Here is a 23,907-nt window from a genome sequence, read left to right as displayed (position 1 = left end):
AAGCCCGAAAATATAAGTTTTGGACCCTTCACAGGAAAGGTTGCCAAGCCCTGATCTAATCTGTTCTTTAAAGCTTACATTTGTACAGAGGAAAAACATTTTGTTTTTAATTCTAATAACCAATCACAGAACTGCTGCTGTATATGTGAAAAACAAACCTTTTTCCATCTTAAAGTGATTATGGTCCTCTCAAGTCTATCAAAGCTGTTGCCCCCAACCAATTAACTGGCCTCTAATCTCAACCCTTCTAAAACATTTAGTAGCATTTTTAGCAACTCTCCTTCAAGTCTCAGAAATATTAACAGGGTGGCAAGCACCCTCTACTGACAACTAAAAATAATAAACCGAGCTAGTGGCTGGACAACATGCACTTCAAACCAAGCAGTCCTAACGCGGCTCTCATTTCCCTTCTCCACTGTTCACTTCCTCCAGCTGCCCAGCCCTTATCACTTCTACCTGAATTCCTGGGAAGAATTCAAGGACACTGGCTCACATCCGAACATACTGGCAGAGACCTAAAGAGCTCCTGATGACATGTAAGAAGGAAGCGAGTGAGGCTGCAGAGAATGCAGTCCTGAAAGCCGCCCTCCGCACCAGGTAGGGAGGGAGAGACAGCCACGCCCAGATGAGGCTCGACACTGAAGTCACTCCAAAGACTGGACCGCCATGGGGTAAGGGGTGCCCCCTGAGGCCCAGAGACACAGCTAACAGAGGATTCCTCAGGGAGTGGTGCTTGCACCAGTTTCATTTGACATCTTTATAAAACAAACTTCCTGATTAAAAAAACATGAAGCTGTTTTAGGTAATAAAGATGATAGGAAGATAACCAGTTCTGCAAATCAGTAAAAATTTGACAGGGACTTCACTGGTGGCCCAGTGGTAAAAGAATCACCTTCCAATGCAGGGGACATGGTTCGATCCCTGGTCGGGGAACTAAGATCCCACGCGCCACAACTACTGAGCTCACGCAACTCAGCTAGAGAGCCTGCATGCCACAAACTACAGAGCCCACACACCCTGGAGCCTGCACGCCACAACTAGAGAAGAGAAAACCCCCGTGCTACAACTAGAGAGAAGCACATGTGCCGCAACAGAAGATCCGCATGCCTCAATGAAGAGCCCACGTGCCACAACCAAGACCCGGTGCAGCCAAAATAAACAATTTTTTTTAATTGACAAATTTTTATGCAAGTATACACAGGGCAATACATTTGTGATTTCAAAAAATCCAGAATGAAGCTACCTGAGCTTTGCGTCAGTAATAATCTGGTAAAAGAACTCATAAGGCTGTTCACTGCAAATAGGAGCCAAGGTTGCAGCTCTGGCCCAAAGGAGCAATCGATCAAGGAGGAGCAATAAGCATCAGGGAGACACACACGCTTCTTAAACAGAAGAGACCCACCCAGACGTGGAACAGTCTGCACGGATCACTGGAACAAGAGTATTCAAAAGAGCGATAACCGCATCATTTGGAGCTATGGTGGGGAGGGGGGCCCAGAAGGAGGGTGAGAGCTGCATCTTACAGGCCCCACAAGAATCGAGTTGTGTTAGCATGACAGCACCGGGGGTAGGCGCCCAGGGTCTGCCTCGGCACAGCCAGTCCTAAGCATGTTTCTCTGCTCTCAACCCATGTCTCCATTCTGAAAACTACACATGAAAAAATGTCCGCATCCCCGCATCCTACACCCACAGTGGGCTGTGTCCTGGCAGCAGTTCTAAATTTATGAAGGTCTGGTAAAGCTAAATGAAAACAAGATACACTGTATTTAATGAAACTGTTTTGGGAAATTAAATATATACTATTATTTTTACTTCTTTGATAGTTTACATATGAGGTTTTCAGAAACTATAAAGAAGGGTCCTGATAGTCTCAATAGCCCAAGAGAGAAAAATTAAACAGAACAACTTCAAGCCAAGAAACAAGAAGAATTTGTTCTACTAAACTAAATTACTCTAGAACGCATAAAAATAGTCCTTAACTTCTAGTAAGTTGTGTTTTGAAAAATTACAAGTCATGTATTTGCACTCATTATGAGCTCTGCCACAGAAGCCATATTACAAATGGTTTTTAAGTTCCATATGGCCTCTGGTATTAAAGCTAAACAATAACATGGGATTAAGTAGCTTTATCAGACTAACCTGGGATCTTAAGCACCATTTAGAGCACCATTTCTAAGAGGAAATTCACTCTGAGTATAAACCATGACTGAGTTCTAACTTGTATCGCCACGACAAAACCTCACCCCATCCTTCCTTTAATCAATACCGCCACAAACACAGGCTAAAGCTCCTTCAGCAACAGAAAAAGGGCTGGAGAAGAGCGCCTGGCATCTCCAGAGTCGGGAGAAATAACAGCATGGAGCACCCCCAGCAGCGGGGCAGGCAGCTCTTAGAGGTTCCGGCTGTGACAGCAGAACAGACAGATTGCTACCGAGGGCAGACCGCTAATGGAACACACAGTGGAAGGCTGACAACTGCCTATATTTCTCAAATGAATTAGCATCGCTAGACAACACAAAACGATTTAGTTAAGACATAATAGTATAAGATTAGCATTAGAGGCATTCAAAAAACAGATAGCAAGACAGCTCACCATTTTATAACAAACATCAGTTTGAGTTCCCAAACAACTCCTATGTTCTTCATGACAAATTAACTGCTTACCAGTTTTGCTTCAAATCCAAATACCGAATGTTGACCCCTTCTTTAATAGCTTCATAGTTACTTTCAGATCCCTACATGAAAATATCAATAATGTAAGCTCCTTGAATTTAGGAATCATTTCTTTTCACCTTTACATCCCCAGCACCTACTAAAGTGCCTCAGCCACGGTAAGTCAAACAGTTACTGAATGAATGTATGCATTTAAAAAGTTAAGTAAATCAGTGAGTTCCAATACTTCTAAAGATTGACTACTCCATTTCAGCTTATATGATGGCTAAAACTTTGTGTATTACACTGAATGTGTTCTAATAAATACAACAACTAAAGGAACTCGCAATCTCACAAAAATGAAAATTATAGAGATGAATGTTACTGTTCCTTACCCAGATAGCATCAATAATGTTTTCCTTCAGGACTCTATTTATATCCCAACTATGTGCTTGTTTTTCTGAAGAATCATCTAATTCCCATTTACTGATGTTTGAACTTGTCAAGCTATAAAAACTTGATCGCTCTCTATCCCAAAGGACACTGGAAAGCTATATGGAGAGGAGATAAAAGTTTATAGATTATTAAGTTCTAATGTTAATGAACTATTTTTCTGAAATTCAAAATTAGTACATTTTATAACTATTTGATTAGTAATCCTAGCAGAATTCTTCATTTAGGATTCAAAGGAAGGAGTGATCCTGAAACAGACCTTGAGTAAGGAGGATTTCCACAGGCAGAAATATAAAGGCAGAAGGCTCCAGAAGAGCAGAGTTGGGAGGTGGGAAAGTCACAAGATCTTCAGAGAACAAGACACAGTCCTGCTAAATTGGAATGTGGATTATAACCAGGAAAGAAGTAAAACTAAGGTTCACACACAGCACAGTCTTAAATGTGAGTGTGTAAACCTAATAAGCAACGGAGATAGTCTCAATGGCTTGTGAACACAAGAGCTGTGTTACAGGAGAAGGAATCTGGTAGGGCTGTGTGTAGTTCCACGTGGGTATGTTACCTCGTCTTTCTTGCTTCTGAAGAACAGATGTGTTTTTTAAGTCGAGTATACAGGACTGTCGAGTGAAAACCCTAATTGTCTCCACTCCTCCTGTCACCATGACTCTAGCCACTAATGGGACCGGAGGGGCCAACAGTGAGTAAAGCGGACTGGCACCAAGAATTAGGGGAAATTTACTAAGAGTGCATATTAGGGCCTTACAATGGAAGCAGGAAGATGGGGATGGCAGCGAGACATGAAAGAAGCCAAACCTACAGAACCTGGTAAGTAGACACACACACACACACACACACACACACACACACACACACACACACATCAGGGTTTTATACCTGGGTCTCTGAAAAAAGTGACAGTGACATTAGAAATAGGTCAAAAGAGAAATGAGTTTTGTAAGTCAACAGGAGAGAAGAGAATATGAGCAATTTGTTTCCAGACATGTAAAGTTTTAGGTTCAAAGACCAGTTAAGGAAGCAGATAATAATAGCAACCTGAAATTGGAGGGAACATCATAGTTTTAAAAAAAGGTGTGCTCTCAATTCAAACAGACGTGGGCATGAATCTGCTGCTGAGTGGTTCTGTAACCTTGGGCAATTTAGCCTCACTGAGGCCCGTTCCTCATCTACACATTGGAGATGAAGCTCTGTACGTTATACGTCATCTAATAATTACAGGAGGTAACAAACATGGAGCACCTAGCAGAGAGCAGATGCCCCCCACACGTTAGTTCCCAGCAGCCTCCCTTCACTATTCCAGACTGAGGCAGAAGCCCAGCAGACATAGACTTCAGTCATCTGCACAGACAGCTGGAGTCATGGTGGTGGAGAACACACTTTCGGTTATGTCTAGAAAGCAAAATTAATCCTTAAACATATTTATAATTTTATATCATAGTTTTAGTTCAAAGAATGTACTTATAAGATAATCTGTGTGACTTAAGAATATTAACGTTACAGGGTATGAACTCATTTGACCATCATAATAAAAATGCTTCAATGAAAGATCAAAGCTTTCATCTCATGTACACCACCGTTCACAGAGAGGCAATACCAACTTCATAGGAAACTGACAACTTATTGATTTCACTAAGAAAGAAGCTTGTAAAACAAAGTTATTTTATCAACTTACTATGAGATCACTACTAGGAGATAAAATTCCCAAAAGAGAAGAAACCTTCCGACCAATTCCTGAAAGCACACCTTGCCCTTGAGGCAGGATATGCTGATGAATTTTTCCTACACTTTCGGGTATCAGGCGAATCAGCTGGCCTCCCGATGAGGATAAAATAAAACTTCCTCCCTGTGAACAAACATAGCAAAATTAGTTAAGCATTTTTAAGACTAAGAAAAGAAAATTAACACAAATCACTTTGATACAGAAGGAAATAATCTGTACCTTAAAACAAATCTAAAAGAATAAAAAAGAACAGTGCTATTTTATTAAAATCACTTATGAATCCATTCACTTAATATTAATTCTACACAGAATAACTTTGTCGCAAATTTTTTAACTGCATGTACTTTTAAATTCTGATTTTTAAGTTATAGGTTTACCATCATGCAGGTTCAACAAATCAAGTATCAGATTTTATTTCTTCAGTAAACCTGCAGAGTATATATTAGCAAACCATTCCTCCTCCTGTCTAAGAGTTTCTAAGTCATTTTATGAAGATCTTTCTGACAGAGATGAATAACGTCAGCTACTATGCACTACTGATATTTCAGAGTTCTATGAGAAGGGCTTCCCTCTGTCTAAGTGTTCAAATCCTAGATCTTGACATTCTTTTCTTGCCTCTTTTTGATTCCTCCCACCCCCTGCCTGTACGATCTGCTCAAAACCCCGAATTTTTAGTCATTTAAATCCCACTTCCAAGCCACATCACAGCTTTCCAATGTACATAAAAGAATATCTATCATATACCTGCACTGTTGTTAGGAAACTGTAAGTCTTATCACCGCCCACATCTACGGACGTCTCTGTGTAGGTGTCTTCACTTGCAAGGCTTGGCCAATAGCGGATGGATCCTTCTCTGGTGGCAACCATGACAGCAACAGCCTCAAAACAAGACCACAACACTCAGCAACCACAATAAAAGAAGGAGCCCAAATTGGGAGTTTGCTGACACTGATATAAAGAAACTGGGGCAATGTACTTTTTTTTTTTTTTTTTGGGGGGGGGCAATGTACTATTAACATAAATCAGAAATAAAAATTCCATTTTTCATATTTAAAAAATTATCATACAGTAAAATTGACATTTTCCTCCTTATGTTTTACAGTTCTATGAATTTTTATACTCTGGTTTCTCTTCAGACCACATAAAATCTTTTGCTTTTTACAGTTCTGTGAATTTTAAAACACGGTGGACTCATGTAACTACCACCACGATAAGGATACAGGACAGTTCCATCTGCACCCAAAACTCCCTAACACTCTCCCTTTACTGTCACACCCTTCCTTATCCTAACCCCTGGCAATCACCATTTCCATCATTATAGTTCTGTCTTTCCGAGAATGCCAAACGAATGAAATCATATAGAATATAACCTTTTGAGACTGGCATATTTGACACTGAGTATAACCTTTATCTCACTTAGAATAATGTCTTCGAGATTCATCCAGGTTGCTGCCGCATGTATCAGTAGCCCATACCTTTCTACCGCTGAGCAGTATTCCATCCTATGGATGACTCCGTTTCTTTATCCATCCACTTGTTAAAGAACATTCGGATCGTTTCTGCCGTTGGCTATCACAAATAAAGCTGCTATGACATTAGCGTACTGTTTTTTGTGTGAACATAAGCGTTTCTTTCTCTAAAGTAAACAGCCCGGAATGAAATGGTTGGGTCATATGGAAAGGGTACTTGAACTTTGTAAGAAGTGAAAATCAAGTGGCTGTTCCACCAGCAACGTATGAGGTTCCGGTTGCTCCACGTCCTCGTCAGCACTTGGTAGTGTCAGTGCTTTTCATTTCAGCCACTGTAATAGGGGCGTAGTGGTATCTCACTTGTTTTATTTGCATTTTCCTAATGGCTAATGATGTGAACACCTCTTCATGTGCTTATCTGACATCCTTATATCCTCTTTGGTAAAGTGTTCAAGTCCTATTTTTAAATTGGGTTGTGTTTTCTTACTAAGCTTTGAGGGTTCATTTTATGTTCTACATACAAGTCCTTTGTTGGATATATGATTTATAATATTTCCTACCAGTCTGTAGTTCTCTCTTCATTTTCTTTTCAGTGCCTCTGGCAGAGCCAAGTTTTAAATTTTGATTAAGTCCAATCTATCTTTTTTTTTTTTTTTTATGAATCATGTTTTTGGTAATTTCTAAGAACTCTTCACCTAATCCCAGGTCATGATAATTTTTTTTCCTGTTTTCTCCCAAAAGTTTTTAGTTTTACATTTTACATTTAGATCTATGATCCATTTTGGGTTCATCCTTACATAAAGAATGAGGTTTAGGAGGAATGCTTCTTTTTTCCATAAAGACAGCCAATGATTCCAACACCAGTTACTGAAAAGACCATCCTTGATCCACTGAACTTCTTTTGTGCCTCTGTCAAAGATCAAAGGGCCATCCTCAAGTGAGTCTATATCTCTACTCTCTATTCTGTTCCACTGCCCTGTGTGTCCATCTCTTTGCCGTTACCTCTCTGTCTTGATTCCTGTAGCTTTATAGCTACGTTTCAGAACTGGGCTGGATGATTCCTCCAACTTTAGAACTCCCTTATTTATTTATTTTTTTTGCGCTACGCGGGCCTCTCACTGTTGTGGCCTCTCCCGTTGCGGAGCACAGGCTCTGGACGCGCAGGCTCAGCGGCCATGGCTCATGGGCTCAGCCGCTCTGCAGCATGTGGGAGCTTCCCGGACCGGGGCACGAACCCGTGTCCCCTGCATCGGCAGGCGGACTCTCAACCACTGCGCCACCAGGGAAGCCCTAGAATTCCCTTATTTTAAAAAATGTACTTCAATAAGCATTTAAGTCACCTACCTGAGTAGAATATGCTTCACCTGAGGTAGCAGAGTAAGAGAGAGCCACCAAGTTGGCACTCCAGTGGAAATCAGTAGGTGGTAGCTGAAGTTCTTTGCAAACAGATAACTACAGAACAAATCCAAACAAAAAAATCTTTCATGTCAAATCCAATTTTTTGAATATACATCTGGCTTCACTATTTCCTTTCTCTGCATATTTTAGATTCTAATTCATTGCTGCAAATACCATTCTACAAATACTCTTTCTTCTCAAATCTTTTTGATCAGGCTTTCATCATCATTTTCAGTAATTTTAAAACAAAATATTTTAAGAGATATAGAATCAGAAAAACTTAGCAGCTAGACCAGACCCCTAATATAAACTACTCCAATCTCTTCCCAGACCAAAAAGTCTATTGATTGAAAGAAATGTGTAGGCTTCCCATGGAATTTTCCCAGTCTAATCTTGATTTGTTTAGTTGACATTTAAAATCAGCATGACCACAGAATTAGTATTCCAAGTCACCTAGAAAACATTTCTTAGACTCAGCCAAGTATCAGGGTTCCTCTGCTAACTCAGGATGCCCACCCCAGGCCCTCTCCCTCACCTATGCTCCTAAAACTACAAACACGGTTTTCTAGGCAGCAGCAGTACAGAGGCCAGCAGATATGACCAGTTTAGGTAAGTGGGAGCCCAAGTCCCAGTGGAACAATGGCCCAGTGAACACAAGTGGTACAGGAGAGTATGCCTGATCTGGAGCAGAAAGAAAAAGAGGCTGCTGAGGGTATGATAGTGGATGTACAAAATGAAAACCCCCTTGTGAGAAGTTGACAACTGAAAGTTAAATTACGTTATAAAAACTGGTATCATTTTTTCCTATTTTATTATGCATCATTCATTAGGTTCAGTGAAATACATTCCTATCTTCTAAGAAACTCAGTTCATCAGCTTATGTGGATGGCTTTCAGTCTTAGACTTCATTAGACAGAGTGACTAGCACGACATTCATTAAAAATTTCCATGTGTCTAATTTTATTAAATGTAAATAAGATGGATCTTGCTTAAAATCATGATAAGGGGAGACACATTTTTGAAATGATATGCTCAGTATTTCATATTGCTATGAAAATGCAAATCTATAATGCTTGAGTAGATTCAAATGATGGTCCTCCAGCAACTCTAAAAATTTAGGGTAAAAATTCAGAGCCAGTTAGGAATCCTCTCCTCTCTCTCCTTCCAGCTCTCTAAAGAACCATTACCTTGGTGATAGGTGACAGAGCAATCTTCCAAATAATGAGTTTCTCTTTGCAGACCAGACAAGCCCATCCACCTTCATCTATGTGAACAGTCAGCTGATCGTCAACTGAAGAAAAAAAATGAGGTATGTAATTAATCTTAAAGTATGAATAAGAAAAACTTAAAATTTCCTCACACCAAAATCTTCTTCATTGCCACCATCTTCACCTAAAAAAGTAATCACCACACACACACGAGGTTAACTCACAACAAAAAATACTCTCGAATAATTCAAGAGTTATTAATATCCAAAACAAGAGATCCATTTAACTTTGACAACTACTTTTAGAAATATAACTAAAGGCAAAAAGTATATTTTGGGCCTAGGTTTAATATTTCTTAATTTTTGTCATAGATAGATATCTTACTTTTTATAATATTATATTTAGTAACATAATTTTGATAAAGTAAACACAAATAATAAACCTTCTCATTAAATATATAAAATATTTCAAGGAAAAATCACGTTCCTTCAAAAGAACAAGATTTTCAAATAAGAGCTCTTTGAAAGTATGATAAACTAGTTCATTATATGGTGATCTAAAGGGTTACATTCCGTATTAAGTGACAAAACTAAATTAGTATACAGTAGTCACTCCTTATCCTCGGTTTCCGTGATATCAGTTACCCGTGGTCAACTGCAGTCCAAAATATTAAATGGAAAATTCCAGAAACAACACTTCTTAAGTGTGTGATGAAATCTTACACTGTCCCGATGTCCTGATGGGGAGGTGAATCATTCCTTTGCCACCCGCCCAGTAGCCACTTAGTAGTAGTGCAGGTTATGAGATTCACTGTTGCGGTATCGATGGTCCCTGTGTTGAAGTAACCCTATTTTACTTAAACATGACCAAAAGCACAGAGAAGTGACGCTGGCAACTTGGACATTCTCTTACTGTGCCTAGTTTATAAATTACGCTTTATCACACGTATGTACTTCCAGGAAAAAACACAGTACACACAGGGTCTGGTGCATCCCCTGGGGGTCTTGGAACATGCGCCTGTGGATAAGGGGGACTGCTCTGTTGCTGTTGTACATGTCGGTGGTAAACCTAAGTAAGTGTATTAGCGGCCCTAGAAATTTAATTAATGTGAGCTTTGCTCTTCGTTTAAAGTCAGGGTAGAGGGCAAAATAAAAGGCATCAATAACGTACAAGCTAAAATATCATATCATACCTAGGTTAAGGGTGGGCTTTTTGCTGAACTGGAGTATCTGCTCCGTATTTTCTTTTCCTGAAAGCACTAGAGCAGCTCCAAATCCTCCACTGCTGAACCCTTGAGGACGCTAACACAGCACACCAACTGACTAGCACTTGGAAGTTTCCACGTGAGGACGAGTTTCTCTCAAGTTTACACACTCTTCAATTTACACATCCTGATTTCTAGAGACTCTCTCCTCTGAGGCTGTGTACTATTTGTTATTAACATGATCTGGTGGCAGGAACCAGGAGTGTGTCAAAAGGTTTAAATGGCTGAAATTTTTAGACGGGAAAAGAAAATACATATTTAAAACAGGAACAATGCATGACAGAGGTTCATGGAAGTTTAGCTGCCTGAAAATAATTGTACCTGAAGCTCCCATGGACTTACTGGCAAGATGTGCTGGTTCAAGTTGATGAGAAATATTCCTTCTTGTGGAACAGAGTACTTTAAACTTTTGTGACTGTCATTCACAGTATGAAATACATTTTACATCATGATGCATTCATACACAATTTTAATAAAACAAAATGAGAAGCACTCTGATACTTTGCAATCTATTTTACTTCACTTTTTAAAAAAATGCTGGTCATGAACCACTAAACTGATTTCAGTCACTACGTGCAGTTTCAAAAACACTGTTCCAGGAAATCACAGGATGCTCTGAACTTTGTTCTTCTAGTCACCCCAACTCCTCATCCTTAACGGTGTCTTTCTAAAGCTTGTGTTGACTGCACCGTCCACACTTCCACTCTAATTGTCTGCCAGGAGAATCTTCTAATGGTGCACCAAATTGATAACATAAATTTGTGCATACAGCCTCCAGAGTACTACATAGGATCCAGAAATGGAGGTAAGACTTGATTCTACTGCATTATTAAACCCAATAATGTGAGGCAATAGTTTTTTGGATTTTCTTTAAAAAGCTAAACTTCATATACTCAATCAACTTTTGAAATTGGACTAAGTTTTGCATATACAGTACGTACAGCCATAAACACTTATTTTGATTGTGCTAAAATGAACTCATTCTGCTTCCCAAATTTATCATATTTCTCAATTACAGTGAAAAACCAAATAAGCCACCTATTTCTCTCCACTGAAGTGAAGGTATACCAGAGAAAGCACAAATTTCAATCTCCATGCCAGACCTAGGCTTCATTTTGCTAACAGAGACAAATGGAAAATGATACCCACCCTCAGCCAATGTTAAGGCTTCCATCACTTTAACAGGGAGAGAAGATCCAAATGTTTTCACATCATAGTTCACAGACTCAGTTATGGAGTGGTGCGGGAATATTCGTGTAGGTGTTCCTCTAAAGAAACGAGACCATATTATTTCACTCACAACTTAAAATTTTCCATTATTCAATATAATTTTTATGTATATATTTTCACAATAAAGAGAAAATCTCTCATAAGCAAGAAGAAAGATGAAGTATAACAGTGAAAAAACTCTGGCTCATATATACTGTGTTATTAAATTTATTTTTCATTAAAAAAACAAGACTGACAGGATTTAGGAAAACTTGGCTTCAGACTTTCATGCTCTAGTAATTAGATGATCTATTCACTTAAACTCTTTATAACTCTGCTTCCTTAGCTGTGAAATAAGAAGGCTGGACTAGATCAGTGTTTTTCAAATTATGGGTCATTTTGAGGGTCTCAATCAACATTTTTAAAAAGTGAAATAGAATACAGAGTAGAGTTTATCATACTCTGTGGTCAAAAAAGTTTTACAAACGTTGGGTTAGATTATCTTTAAGCTCTCATCAGATACAGAATTATAAGAATCTACCAGATTTATACAATCAAAATCAAGAAATTAAATAGGGTCGTGAATATCTGCTGCTACCTGGTCTTCGATAACAGATACGGCAGTAAAATTATATTTCCTTCTCCTCTTCTTCTTAACATTCAGAAAACCAGCGTAAATTTATTAGTATAAAAGTTATTCTACCTCTTATCACAGGATTAAATGAGGAGATGCACAGAGTGATTGAGAGCATTGTTTCTGACAAAGTATTATAACAAAGGTTTTTTCTTTCAATGATTACCGAAAGGTAAGAAGAAATTTTTAAAAAAAACAACGTATGACTTTTATTCACTGACTTTTCTCAAAAGGAGTAGAAAACAATCACAAGATCACCATTTGAAGAGCACTTGACAAAACGCAAAAGGATACAAGGTATTCTTTTAAAATCATTTCTCCTTTAAAGTACTGCAAACTTCTATAGATAAATTTTAACTGTAAGTTCAAGATCCAGCATTACCGTCTTCTTGCAGGGGAAAATTCATTTTTGATAGACGAATTCAAAAGAAACCACTCAAGACACATGTTAGCTTCTTCTAAAATTCTAGTTTAATTATGAAAGGGGAGATGCAGACCACGGTTTCACGAGTGACGTGAACTGGTGTGCCACGCTTTTATTTGGTAACAAAACTACTCGTCTTATCTCATTGCTTATGGAAAGCCTTTTCCCTATTAATTTAGCTACAAAGCTAACTTCTGTAGCTAACATCCCTTTAATTATCCACCAGCGGATATTAAGGGCAGTTAGTACGTTAAGCACATATAATGATTTTCCAGGGTTTGAGGTCCTCACTCTCACCATCACTTTACATCTGCATCGTGGCATTTCATATTGATTCCTCGCAGGCTCAGGTCAGGTATCATCGCCATTTCGCAGATGAAGAGATCATGAATGACCTACACCAGATCACAGGGGTACTAAGAGTGAGGCGGGTAACCACTGATTCTAATCCAATGTGTTCTTCACCTCTACACAAAGGTAATTCCATGCAAAGTGCATGATGCGAAGACTCAACTGATGAATTAATCAAAGCGAGGATGAAAATAACAACACACAAGGATGCCTATTCTCCCAATACTCTGGCGTCCCGCGCCGTCCCCGGTTCCGGTGGCTTCTAGAGGCCCGTGAGCCTGTGAGTCGCCAAACCCAACCCGGGACGATCACTCACCGCGAGCTTAGCGAGCTACGACGGCCGGCCGGCGAGAAGAGCCCTGGGGAGCTGACCGAAGACCCCAGGGCCTGACTCTTCCTGCTGGTCGCCCGGGGCGTGGAGCCCGGCCCGACTCCGCCCAACGGGCCCCTTCGGGCCCCGGGCCCCGGGGTCCGCGGAGAGGAGACGGCCGGGAACATGACGCAAGGGAGAGGCTACAGAAAGCGCACGTTCCAACCGTGCGGCTGAAGCTCGGCCAGCGCGCGAAGCTTGAACACCTGAGAGGAGGGAGGGAGCGCGGTGAAGACGTCAAAGAGCAGCGACAGACCGCGGGCGCGGTGTGATGACGTCAAAGCGCCGCGCAGAGGCGCGGGGCGTGGTCGGGAAGGAAGGAGAAACCGGGAAGGAGGGGGCAAGGTGATGACGTACAGGGTAGCGTCGAGCCACGGGGCGTGGTCAAGGCGGCGGCCGTTAGATGGGGAGAGCGGCTGTGTGTGCGCGTGGACCCGTCCTGGAGCGGCGAGAATCCGGAGTTTCCAGGGAAGTGAAGCAGGAAAAGCCGGTGCCCTTCTCCAGTCCAGCGGGTGGGGGTAGCCCTCCAGCAACTGGAACGCAAAGCTTCTGCACGCTGGTCCTTCCTGAGCCTCTTGGGAAATGAGTTCTTCCCTGGTCCAAGCTGAGAAGGGAGGAAAAGTCTTAAATCTGACGCTGGTTTCACACTCAGTGTTTTAGATGTTATTCTTTAGGTTTGTCATTTCCCATTCACGTTGGTGACGTCACAAATCCGTATCGCTAACCAGATCCTGCTTAAAAACCACAGGCTTCTGACAGGCGCCTAGTGGACGCTTTCACCTGGAAGTCCTACAGACCCTTCACAATCCAATCATTAAAAGCTGGTTTCACGCTTTCATTAGGACCCCTATCTTACTACCACCTCTGCCCCATTTGGTAAAACTGGGCAGTTGGCCAAGGCAAAAGGAAGAGCTCTGTCCTAGGGTCATTCTTCCCACTCTCCTCCACTGTGACACCTGGGACATTGTACTGTGAGCATCTCTAGTAGAAACTACATCTTCACTGCCTCTGCCCTGGTTCACGTGTTCACCTTTTCCCTCTTGTAGACTCTCGCCTCTTTTTTGAGTCTCCGTGCCTCTGTGTAGTCTTACGACACTGTCCTCCCACGCTGCCCGCTGATAAATGGAATACTGCTTGCCGTATCAGTAAACAGATGATGTCAGTCATCAGCGATTGCAGCCGCAGCTGATAGTGAGCTGGTGAGCCTTGAGAAAACTCAGGATATTAAAACACAGGACGCTGGCCCCACATAGCTTAGGTGCATATCAAAGGAATGATTTTGGTGAGCCCAGACTCTTGCATCTTCCCATACATAGAAAAGTACTAAATTCCATAACTTGACATACCTGGTTTTCTTTAACAGTAATATTTTGACATTCAGACTACCTGCTCTTTGTTGCAAAACCTCTATATATCCTGGCTCCCTCCCTCACCTCCTTGGAGCAGTTCTCTCAGGGTTAGTTGAGATGCTGCCTCCTGGGCTTGAAGTCCTAAAAATTCCCGCCAAATAAAACACAACTCTCAACTTTTAGGTTGTGAATATATTTTTTTAATCGACACCGCTTAACAAACTAAGGAAAACCAGAAGCTGCTCTTGGGCTTCTAAATGCTCTGGTTGATAGTTGCCCAAAGGTAATTTGCTAAGCTCCCTTGCAAGGTCCTTTGTGATTTAACTCTGGCTGGCTTTTCTCTCCCTAACCCACACCCCCCTCCATTGCAATTGCACATGTTTCTTTTGCCTGGAATGCCTTCTCTCCTCCTTTGCCCACAAGCGTCTGCCTCTTACATCAAGTCTTACTTCAGTGCTGCCTTCTCGGTGCAGCCTTCCACAGGATTAGGCATCCCTTTATCCTTTGCCCCCTGTGCTCCTACATAGAGGCTATTTATAATATTTTTACCCTGCATGATAGTTGTTTACATAACCGTCTCTCACTTAGCTCCTTTTGAATGCCTTAACAGCTGTTCCCTTTGTGCACACCATAACAGGTACATAGACTTTCATTAAATATTTGTTGAAATAAGGGAATGGTTAAGTAAACACTGGCATATGCACATGTGGGAGACCAGAATGTGGATGTCAGGTGTTGGCATTTTTCCTGGGAAGCCATTCTTTTGTGCACGTTATAGCATCAGGACAGTCATCTCAAAGGTTATATAGGCAAACTGCTTTGCTCTTTCTTCCCCTTAGGTTTATAACCCAACTTTGCACCTCATCTTTGAGTCTTATAGCTTTTATAGCCCCGTGCATTCCCTCATTGTTTCATTCTTACCAGGGGGATAAGAGAAGTCGTGGCTGAGTGGGTATTTGTGGGATAAATCTGTTCTTGGGCTTTGTGGGTCTGGTTAGTGGTCTGTCCACCAGCCAGTTATAAAAGTTGCTATTTGTTGGGGCTAGAACGACTCACCAGCACCTTTGTGCTCAAAGGAACTTCCCTGGAGTCCAGATGTATGACTAAGGAAGGATGGCGAATAGACAGTCACTCATTCATTCTGGATTTATTGAGTACCCACCGCGTGCCGGACTATGTGCTAAGTGCGGAGGTTTATAACTGTAAACAAAGCAGCCGTGGGCCCTGCCCTCATGGAGTCACAGGCCAGTGAGAAGGACGGATACTGAACAAATGGACACAAATTTATTTATGCAACTACAAGTTGATATGTGTACTATGAAAGAAAAGAGCAGGGTGTCTGACAGAGAATGACTTGGGTACCTGATTTTGGAAGAAGATCTACAAGGCCTCTGAGAGAAATGGCCGTCTATGCTGAGACATGCAATCAGCCAGGCAAAGAAGAAGAGGAAGAGTGTTTGAAGCAGTGGATCCTCGGGCAAAGGTCCTGAAGCAGCAAAGAGCTTGGTGCATTCCAGGGACTTTAGACAAACCAACTGACGAGTGAGTAAAAGTAGAGGAGACTGGAGAAATGAGGGCCCAGGAAGGGCCTTGTAAACTCTATCAAACAAGATCCCAGAGGAAACAGATAGCACCCTCAAGCTGGGTAGAGAGTTTAATAAAGGACTATTAGGGGGACTTCCCTGGTGGCGCAGTGGTTAAGAATACGCCTGCCAATTCATGCGATGTGGGTTTGAGCCCTGGTCTGGGAAGATCCCACATGCTGCGGAGAAGCTAAGCCCGTGCGCCACAGCTACCGAGCCCTCATGCCACAACTACTGAAGCCTGAGTGCCTAGAGCCCATACTCCACAAAAAGAGAAGCCACCACAGTGAGAAGCCCATGCACTGCAATGAGAAGTAGCCCCCACTTGCCACAACTAGAGAAAGCCCGTGCACAGCAACAAAGACCCAACGCAGCCAAAAATAAAATAAATTAATAAATTTTTTTAAAAGGACTGTTAGGGATTGTGTAAAGCCCTGAGGCTCCTAACAGCAGATGGGCCAAGAAAGGAAGTGGTCACCAGAACCTGAGAAATATGGCCACCTGCCAGAGCCGTGGCCTTGGGTCAGGAGATGCAGCCAACTCATGGCAACCCAGAAGGAAGGGGACTGGGAGTGTTCGTATTGTGACCTCAGTGCAGGGAGGCCAGGGTGTGGGGGAGGAGGACATTAGAACAGTCTGTGGAGGCCGGCCTCCTGGAGGATAGAGTGGAGAAGGCATGTGAAATGGAAGATAGCATGTACGCCTTGGGGCAGCCGAGGGCTTCTTTATCCCTCCCCAGTGCTGCCATTTCCTGTTTATCTTTCTACCTCATTTAATCTAGTGCAGCCACTTACTCTAGAAATCCAGAAGGAAAGGTAGTGTAGTGCAGTGGCTCTCCAGCTTAAGTGGGCACCAGCACCGCCTGGGGGGCTGGCTAAGCGACAGGGCTGAGCCCTCCCTCGGTATCTGAGGTGTCTGACTTGTCGGGCTGAGGCTTGAGAATCTGCATTTCTAACATTTGCATTCCCAACTGTTACTGAGACAGCTGTCTTGGGACACTTGGGTAACTACTGTGTAGTAACTGCCAAGAGTGTATAGACTCTGGAATTAAATGGGACTTGTTTCAAATCCCACCTCTGCTATCTACTATCTGTGTCACCTTTTTGAGCCTCTGATAAACTGCTAATAGTGCCCACTTGTGAGAATTAGAGAATAGAGACACCATTACATTTGTGGATGTCAAAAACCACAAAAAATCTGAAGAAAAAATATTTATAATAAAATAGTAAACGTTAAAGAAAATCAGTAAGTATGCTACCCCAATAGAAAACAATGGAAATGTATGAAGGGCATGAAGTAGCACTAAATCAAAGACTAAAAATGACAAAAAACACATGAAAAGGTCTTAAACTTCACTAGTAATTGAAGAAATGAAAGTTAAACCACCCATCAGCATTGTTTGCCTGTGGAACTAGCAGGAATGTTTTAAAAAATGAAAATAGCTCATGTTGAAAAGGCTGTGGAGAAAGAGGCCCTACTGTATAGCCTCCTGGTGGGATTGTGAATTAGTAGTCTTTTATGAGGACAATCTATCAAAAAGCCTTATAATTTGTATATGCTCTTTAAACTTGGCCATTTCACTTTTAGAAATTTGTCTGAAAAATATCAAAGAAATCAAAACAAAGATACATAGGTCATGTTGTTTATGACAGCAAAGAATACAGCAAGTAAGATAAATGTCCAACAATAGATTTCTAGTATATTCACATTATAGAATGCTATATGGTTAAAAAAGAATACATGTGGATGTGTGTAATGAATACTTGCAGATGTAGGAAGATATTATCAAATAAAAAAAGCAGGTTGGTTAAAAATTAGTGTGTCCAATATAAGCCCATTTTTGTTTCATTAAGATAAAAAGAAAAATATCCCACAAGTGCAGCATGTGTGTGTGTGTGTGTGTGTGTGTGTGTGTGTAAGATTCTCAGCCTAGGTGTGCCTCCCTCTGGCCAGCCTTCCTAAAACTCAGCCCATTCTCTTAAGACCAAACCGACTGATGTGGGACTCATGCATGCAGTCAACAACAGGAAAGCAGCCAGGATTATTTCCTACAGATGTGGTAGAACTATCAGAATTCCATTCTCAGCAACACAGTAATTATGATCCTCTTCAAATGGCAAGGCAGGGGTACAATGAAGAACTCATCATGGAAATTATCCAGGCCCAGTCATTTCCAAGGCCCCCATCTACTGGCAATGGAACTTCTTGAGATAACTCTAAATTTCAGCATAGTTTAAATGTCCTTCAAGCAGTGAAGAATGTGTGTTGTTTTCCCCAGTGCTGGAGGCTGCAAACTTTTTCTGTCAAGGGCCAGAGAGGAAGAATCTCCAGCTTGCTGTCTGTTGCCCTGAGTATGGCTGTGTTCCAATAAAATTCTACTTATGGACACTGAAATTTGAATTTCATATACCCTTCATGTATTATGAATTTTTTTAAAACCATTTAAAACTGTAAAAACCATCCTTAGCTTGGCAGGCCATACAAAACAGGTAGCAGGTCACAGCTTGTGGACCCCTGTGCCAGCTTCATGAGGGAGACGCAGCCAGCACAGGACCTAACAAAAGAGAAGATGCTCCATAAATGTTTATTGAATGAGTTGAATGGAGATTACCAGCTAAGCTCCATGATGCCTCAGATGTAAAAATGTAGAAAAACCAACACCCTCAAACGAACATTTACAATGCAGTTTCCATATACTTCTTTAATTAATATATTTAATGTTTCACAACATTTACATTTGTTTTCATTTATTTTCTAACAGCTTTGGCACTTTTATGGAATAAAATGGATTTCCCTAAGTGGAACCCTACTTTATAAAAGTACACATACAGGGTACGGCCTATAATGGTTTAATTTGTGATTATTTCCTGGGAGAGCAAACAACAAAACACTAAGCTCACTGATGTGACATTTTATCTTCACGTGGAGGCTTTCACGTGATTTAAATTTCTTTTCGCTTATCTTCTAGATCAGGGGTCCCCAACCCCGGGCCATGGACCACTACCAGTCTGTGGCCTGTTAGGAACCAGGTCGCACAGCAGGAGGTGAGTGGTGGGTGAGCGAGCAAAGCTTCATCTGTATTCACAGCCGCTCCCCATCGCTCGCATTACCGCCTGAGCTCCACCTCCTGTCAGATCAGCGGCAGCATTAGATTCTCACAGGAGTGCGAACCCGACTGTGAACTGCGCATGTGCGGGATCTAGGTGGCGCACTCCTTATGAGAATCTAATGCCTGATGATCTGAGGTGGAGCTGAGGCGGGCATGCCAGCGCTGGGGAGCAGCTGCAGATACAGATTATCGTTAGCAGAGAGGTTTGACTGCATAAAAAATCAACTGCTTGCAGACTCATATCAAAACCCTATCCGTGGGCTTCCCTGGTGGCGCAGTGGTTGAGAGTCCGCCTGCCGATGCAGGGGACACGGGTTCGTGCCCCGGTCCGGGAAGATCCCACATGCCGCGGAGCGACTGGGCCTGTGAGCCACGGCCGCTGAGCCTGCGCGGCCAGAGCCTGTGCTCCACAACGGGACAGGCCACTGCAGTGAGAGGCCCGCATACCATAAAAACAAAAAAAACAAACAAAAAAACAAAAACCTATCAGTGAGTGGCAAATGACAATTAAGCTGCATCTGTAATAATAATAGAAATAAAGTGCACAATAAATGTAATGTGCCTGAATTTTAATCCATGATACCAAATGTTACCCAAGACACAATTAAACACCTTGTATAAGAAAATAAAATAGAATGATCAAATTCAATTTTGTAAATATTTCTATGGCACAAAGAGAATTCCCTCAGATCCAACCTTGTGATTGTATTTGTTTGCTTTCTGAGAACTGTACCATCGTAGTAAACCCTGAAGAAAACATGTAAAGCTTGTTAGGATGACTGTCACAGATGTACTGTTTACTAATTCAAAGAACACTGAGTTCATTCATTCACTGAATTCATTTTATTCATTAATAAATTCCCTTACGTAGAATGAAATGTAATACTCCATGCTTATGAAATAGTGGTTTCTTCCAGTATAATCAGGAAACTAATCAATACTTAGGACACGAGGAAACTTCCATTTTAATCACATCAACATTGTTACTTCTTAAGTTCTGGCATTATCAATGTAGAAAAGTACTTTTTCTTGAGGCAACACCAAATTAATGGTGCTGATATGAAATACGACAAATCTAATGGCGTCAGCATTGCTTGAGGAATTTTCAGAAATTTAGGTGAATAAAATTATAACCACAAATAAAAGAAAGATGGTTAGTTATGTCCTCTTTTCAGAAGAGTGACAAGCTCTTAAGGTTTCTCGATCTCCTGCAGAATAGCAAGAACATATAAGCTTCCTTCAAATGTTTTAAGGTTGGGCTTCCCTGGTGGCGCAGTGGTTGGGAGTCCGCCTGCTGATGCGGGGGACGCGGGTTCGTGTCCTGGTCTGGGGGGATCCCGCATGCCGCGGAGCGGCTGGGCCCGTGGGCCCCTGTGCAAAATGTTTTAAGGTTGAACATTACAGTTATATTAATAATTTTGGAATTTAGCCTCATTGAATGAAATTTCAAAACTAAGTAACTGATGAAAAGCTGTAAAATTTGGCTAGGAATTATAAACTCTTAAAAGATAATTTTCAAGATACATGCCTCAGACAACATAAGTGTAAAATTCATTTTTACATCCTTCTTGATAATACCTGGCTTCCCAAATTCACAGAAACAAATATGTAAATAATGAAATCAGAAGTTCTCACAGTCAAAGGATGGGGCCTTTTCCCTTCTCACAACTCATCAGGTTCTCATGTGCCCAAAATGTTGAAAATGCACACATCCAAACACAGTCTCAGCCCAGAGGAAAACATGTCCCTGAACTTTCACACCTCTGGAGACAGAGGAGATGGGAAATATACATGATCCCTCCTCGCCATGTGACGTTAACTATTTCTGTGTGTGTGTATATACAGATACATATATAGATACATATATATATATAGACGCACACACACACACATATATATATATGTCAGGTTTGCTTTATGAGATTATCAGGATAAAATAAAGGGTTAGATTTTCACCTTCTATTATGCTACCTGGTAAAATGATACCCAAAGTAGGTAGAGTACTCCCAAGAGATTACACAGTGATTGGTAAAGTGGCCTAAAATAATTAGGCTCTTTATTTATAATTCCCTTTTAAAAGTTGTCATTTGACAATAGCTTCAATTTATAACAGCAGATAAAAGAAAGTGAGGTGCCAGGCTATATTAATCAAAATATTCCAAGATAAAAGTACAAAACCTGAAAATAACTTCAGTGAGCTAGACATTTAGAAAGTTACAATTATTAAAACTCTGAATAAAAAGGTCTTGAGAACAGGTCGGTCTCAAAACAATATTTTACAATCTTTGGAAAAAATAGGCAGATTTCAAATAACTTGAAGTATGATTTACAGATTTCATACAGCCTGGGATTTTAAAAATTTTCTTTCCTGCAGTGCTGCTTTGCTTTAAAGTGTCTCATATTAAGTTTACCAATAATTGCTTCTTTACGCTGAAATAAAACTCTGTTTATTCATTAATTTCCTGTATATCCCATCTGGTTTCGAAAGCAGTTCTTCGTGTTTCCCACACTCGGTGACCTTCCCCCGGTCAAGGACAGCTACCATATTGGCATTCTTAATGGTGGACAGACGATGGGCGATGATGAACACTGTCCTTCCTTCCATCAGTCGATCCAGAGCTTGCTGAACGAGGTACTCATTTTCAGCATCCAGTGCGCTAAATAGGAGAGCCCACAGGAAAGCAAAGACATCAAGGGCCACGCACACTGTTCACGCGTGTATTTCCTGGTACATGTACACTGGCCCCTTATTAGCAGCCAATTTTCACTATGATCAAAATTGCAACTTCTTGGATCAACTATCTATATTTTATATTATAAAGTTACTATAAAAAAGAGAAGCTTTGGACCCTTGATCTCCAGAGAACTACCACCATGTAAGTTAAAAGCATTTTGCACAGTTGCTGACTGGTGATCAGGGATTCATCACAAATGTCTGACTTGGAACTAGAACCCTCAACTCATGACTTGGCCTGCTTACTGCCTCCCAACTGTCGTGATTAATTCAGACCCCGTGACTTTAAAGTGTAAGGCATTCTCAGCCGTATCACTTGAAGTACAGAATAAAAGTTTGTGATAGAGGAAGAATTTGGTTTAATCCAATTACACATTCAGATAGCCTCACCTGGTTGCTTCATCTAGGAGAAGAATTCTGGGATTCTGAAGAAGGAAAAACATTAAAAGGAAAAGAAAACATAATTTTATTAGAAAATTACCGACTCTCAGTAATAAAACGAAATAAAGCACTGATACATGATACAGCATGGATGACCCTTGAAAACACTCTGCTGGACGAGAGAAGCCAGACACAGAAGTCCACCTCGTGTGCGATTCCACTTAGAGGGAGTGTCCACAGCAGGCAGCTCTGCAGGGGCAGAGCTGTTATCCGGGACTGGGGTCAATGGGGAAATAGGCAGGGTGGTGTGTGGATGCTACTGTGGGGGTGATGAAAATGTTCTAAAATTGATTATGGTGATGGATGCACAATTCTGAATATGCTAACACTGAACTGTACGCTTTCCATGGGTGAACTGTAGAGTGTGTGAATTCTATCAATAAAGCTGCTACAAAAGAAGAAAAACAAGCTCATAAGTATCTGAGATAAGCTCATAAATGGAAGATTTAGAGATGATTTTAAACCATGGTCACAGTGATCAATGCACCAGATATTCTTCATAGTGCACTTTTAACCTGCTGGTGAATCAACTAACAGTATGAAGTGGGGCTCTAAAGTGAGTCGGATGGAGTCTAGACTCTCAAGGTCCTGCTTGTAGTTTAGCTAGGCGTAGTACACACAGAACTCAGAAACACATAAATTCTAGCTTTGTCTAGGAATCTATCCGTAAGAAATGAAAACATGCCCACACAAAAGCTTGTACGCTATCTATTCGGAGCAGTGCTATTCACAACAGCCCTAAACCGGAAACAACCTAAAAGTTCATTAACATGTGTGTGATAAACAAATTGTGGTCTGTCCATACAAAGGAATGGAAAGGAATAAAGTACTGATACAGGCTACAACATGAAGGAAACTCAAAAACTATACTAGTGAAAGAGACTAGAAGCAGAAGGCCGTATCTTGTCTGATTCCGTTTATCTGAAACGTCCAGAAAGGCAAATCTAGACAAACAGAAAGTAGATTAGTGGCAGGCTGGGGCTGGCAGAAAGGTTGCAAAAGGGTATCAGGGTGATAGAAATGTTCTAAAATTGGATTGTGTGATGGGTGCACAACTCTGTAAATTTACTAAAAGTCACTGAAAAGTACATTTAAAACTGGCCAACCTTATGATATGTAAATCATGCTTCAATAGAGCTGTTTTTTTAAAAAAATCACTATAAATCTGAGAATAGTTATATAACAAAGGAGAAGGCCATCATTTCCTAAAAAATACAATGTCTATGACTTTCAGCTTTTCCCTCTCCTCTCAAGAGTCTTGTATAAGTATTTCAGGTCTTTACTATTCAGTTTAGCAGGTGATTACAGATTATACAAGTAAGCATACTTGTATCATTTTGGTATTTTGATATAATCACTACTCCACCAGTTAGACTGTATGCTTCTTTAATTTTATTATTTTTTTGTACTGAAGTGTAGTTGATATACCATGCTGTGCCAATCTCTGCTGCACAGCAAAGTGACTCAGTTACAAACATAGAGACGTTCTTTTTAAAAAATATTCTGTATGCTTCTTGATGGAAG

General features: G+C 41.0%; 2 protein-coding genes across 3 annotated transcripts in view; both read right to left on the bottom strand.

Annotated features, from left to right (window-relative positions):
• NUP133 (nucleoporin 133) overlaps nt 1–13,451 on the bottom strand; it is a 56,487-nt gene extending 43,036 nt beyond the window's left edge. Inside the window, exons 1-9 of one of the 2 annotated variants that reach the window (XM_067025749.1) lie at nt 13,114–13,297; nt 12,744–12,841; nt 11,329–11,447; nt 8,895–8,998; nt 7,654–7,761; nt 5,585–5,719; nt 4,793–4,963; nt 3,048–3,203; nt 2,665–2,735 (exon numbers count right to left, since the gene is read on the bottom strand). In XM_067025749.1, the coding sequence (XP_066881850.1) occupies nt 2,665–2,735; nt 3,048–3,203; nt 4,793–4,963; nt 5,585–5,719; nt 7,654–7,761; nt 8,895–8,998; nt 11,329–11,353 (770 nt within the window). In that variant the 5' untranslated portion in view covers nt 11,354–11,447; nt 12,744–12,841; nt 13,114–13,297. Of the gene's footprint in view, nt 1–2,664; nt 2,736–3,047; nt 3,204–4,792; nt 4,964–5,584; nt 5,720–7,653; nt 7,762–8,894; nt 8,999–11,328; nt 11,448–12,743; nt 12,842–13,113 lie in introns of both variants that reach the window. The other variant, XM_059053887.2, reaches the window with a different exon arrangement.
• A 5,322-nt stretch (nt 13,452–18,773) lies between these two features.
• The window catches only part of ABCB10 (ATP binding cassette subfamily B member 10), a 35,880-nt gene continuing 30,746 nt past the window's right edge, over nt 18,774–23,907 (bottom strand). The window contains exons 12-13 of the mRNA XM_059053890.2: nt 22,333–22,367; nt 18,774–21,865 (exon numbers count right to left, since the gene is read on the bottom strand). Of these exons, the coding sequence (XP_058909873.1) occupies nt 21,634–21,865; nt 22,333–22,367 (267 nt within the window). The 3' untranslated portion in view covers nt 18,774–21,633. The remainder of the gene's footprint in view (nt 21,866–22,332; nt 22,368–23,907) is intronic.

Source organism: Kogia breviceps, chromosome 2, assembly GCF_026419965.1.
Source record: "Kogia breviceps isolate mKogBre1 chromosome 2, mKogBre1 haplotype 1, whole genome shotgun sequence".
Taxonomy (NCBI): Eukaryota; Metazoa; Chordata; class Mammalia; order Artiodactyla; family Physeteridae; genus Kogia; species Kogia breviceps.
This window is presented reverse-complemented; position numbering and strand designations above follow the sequence as displayed.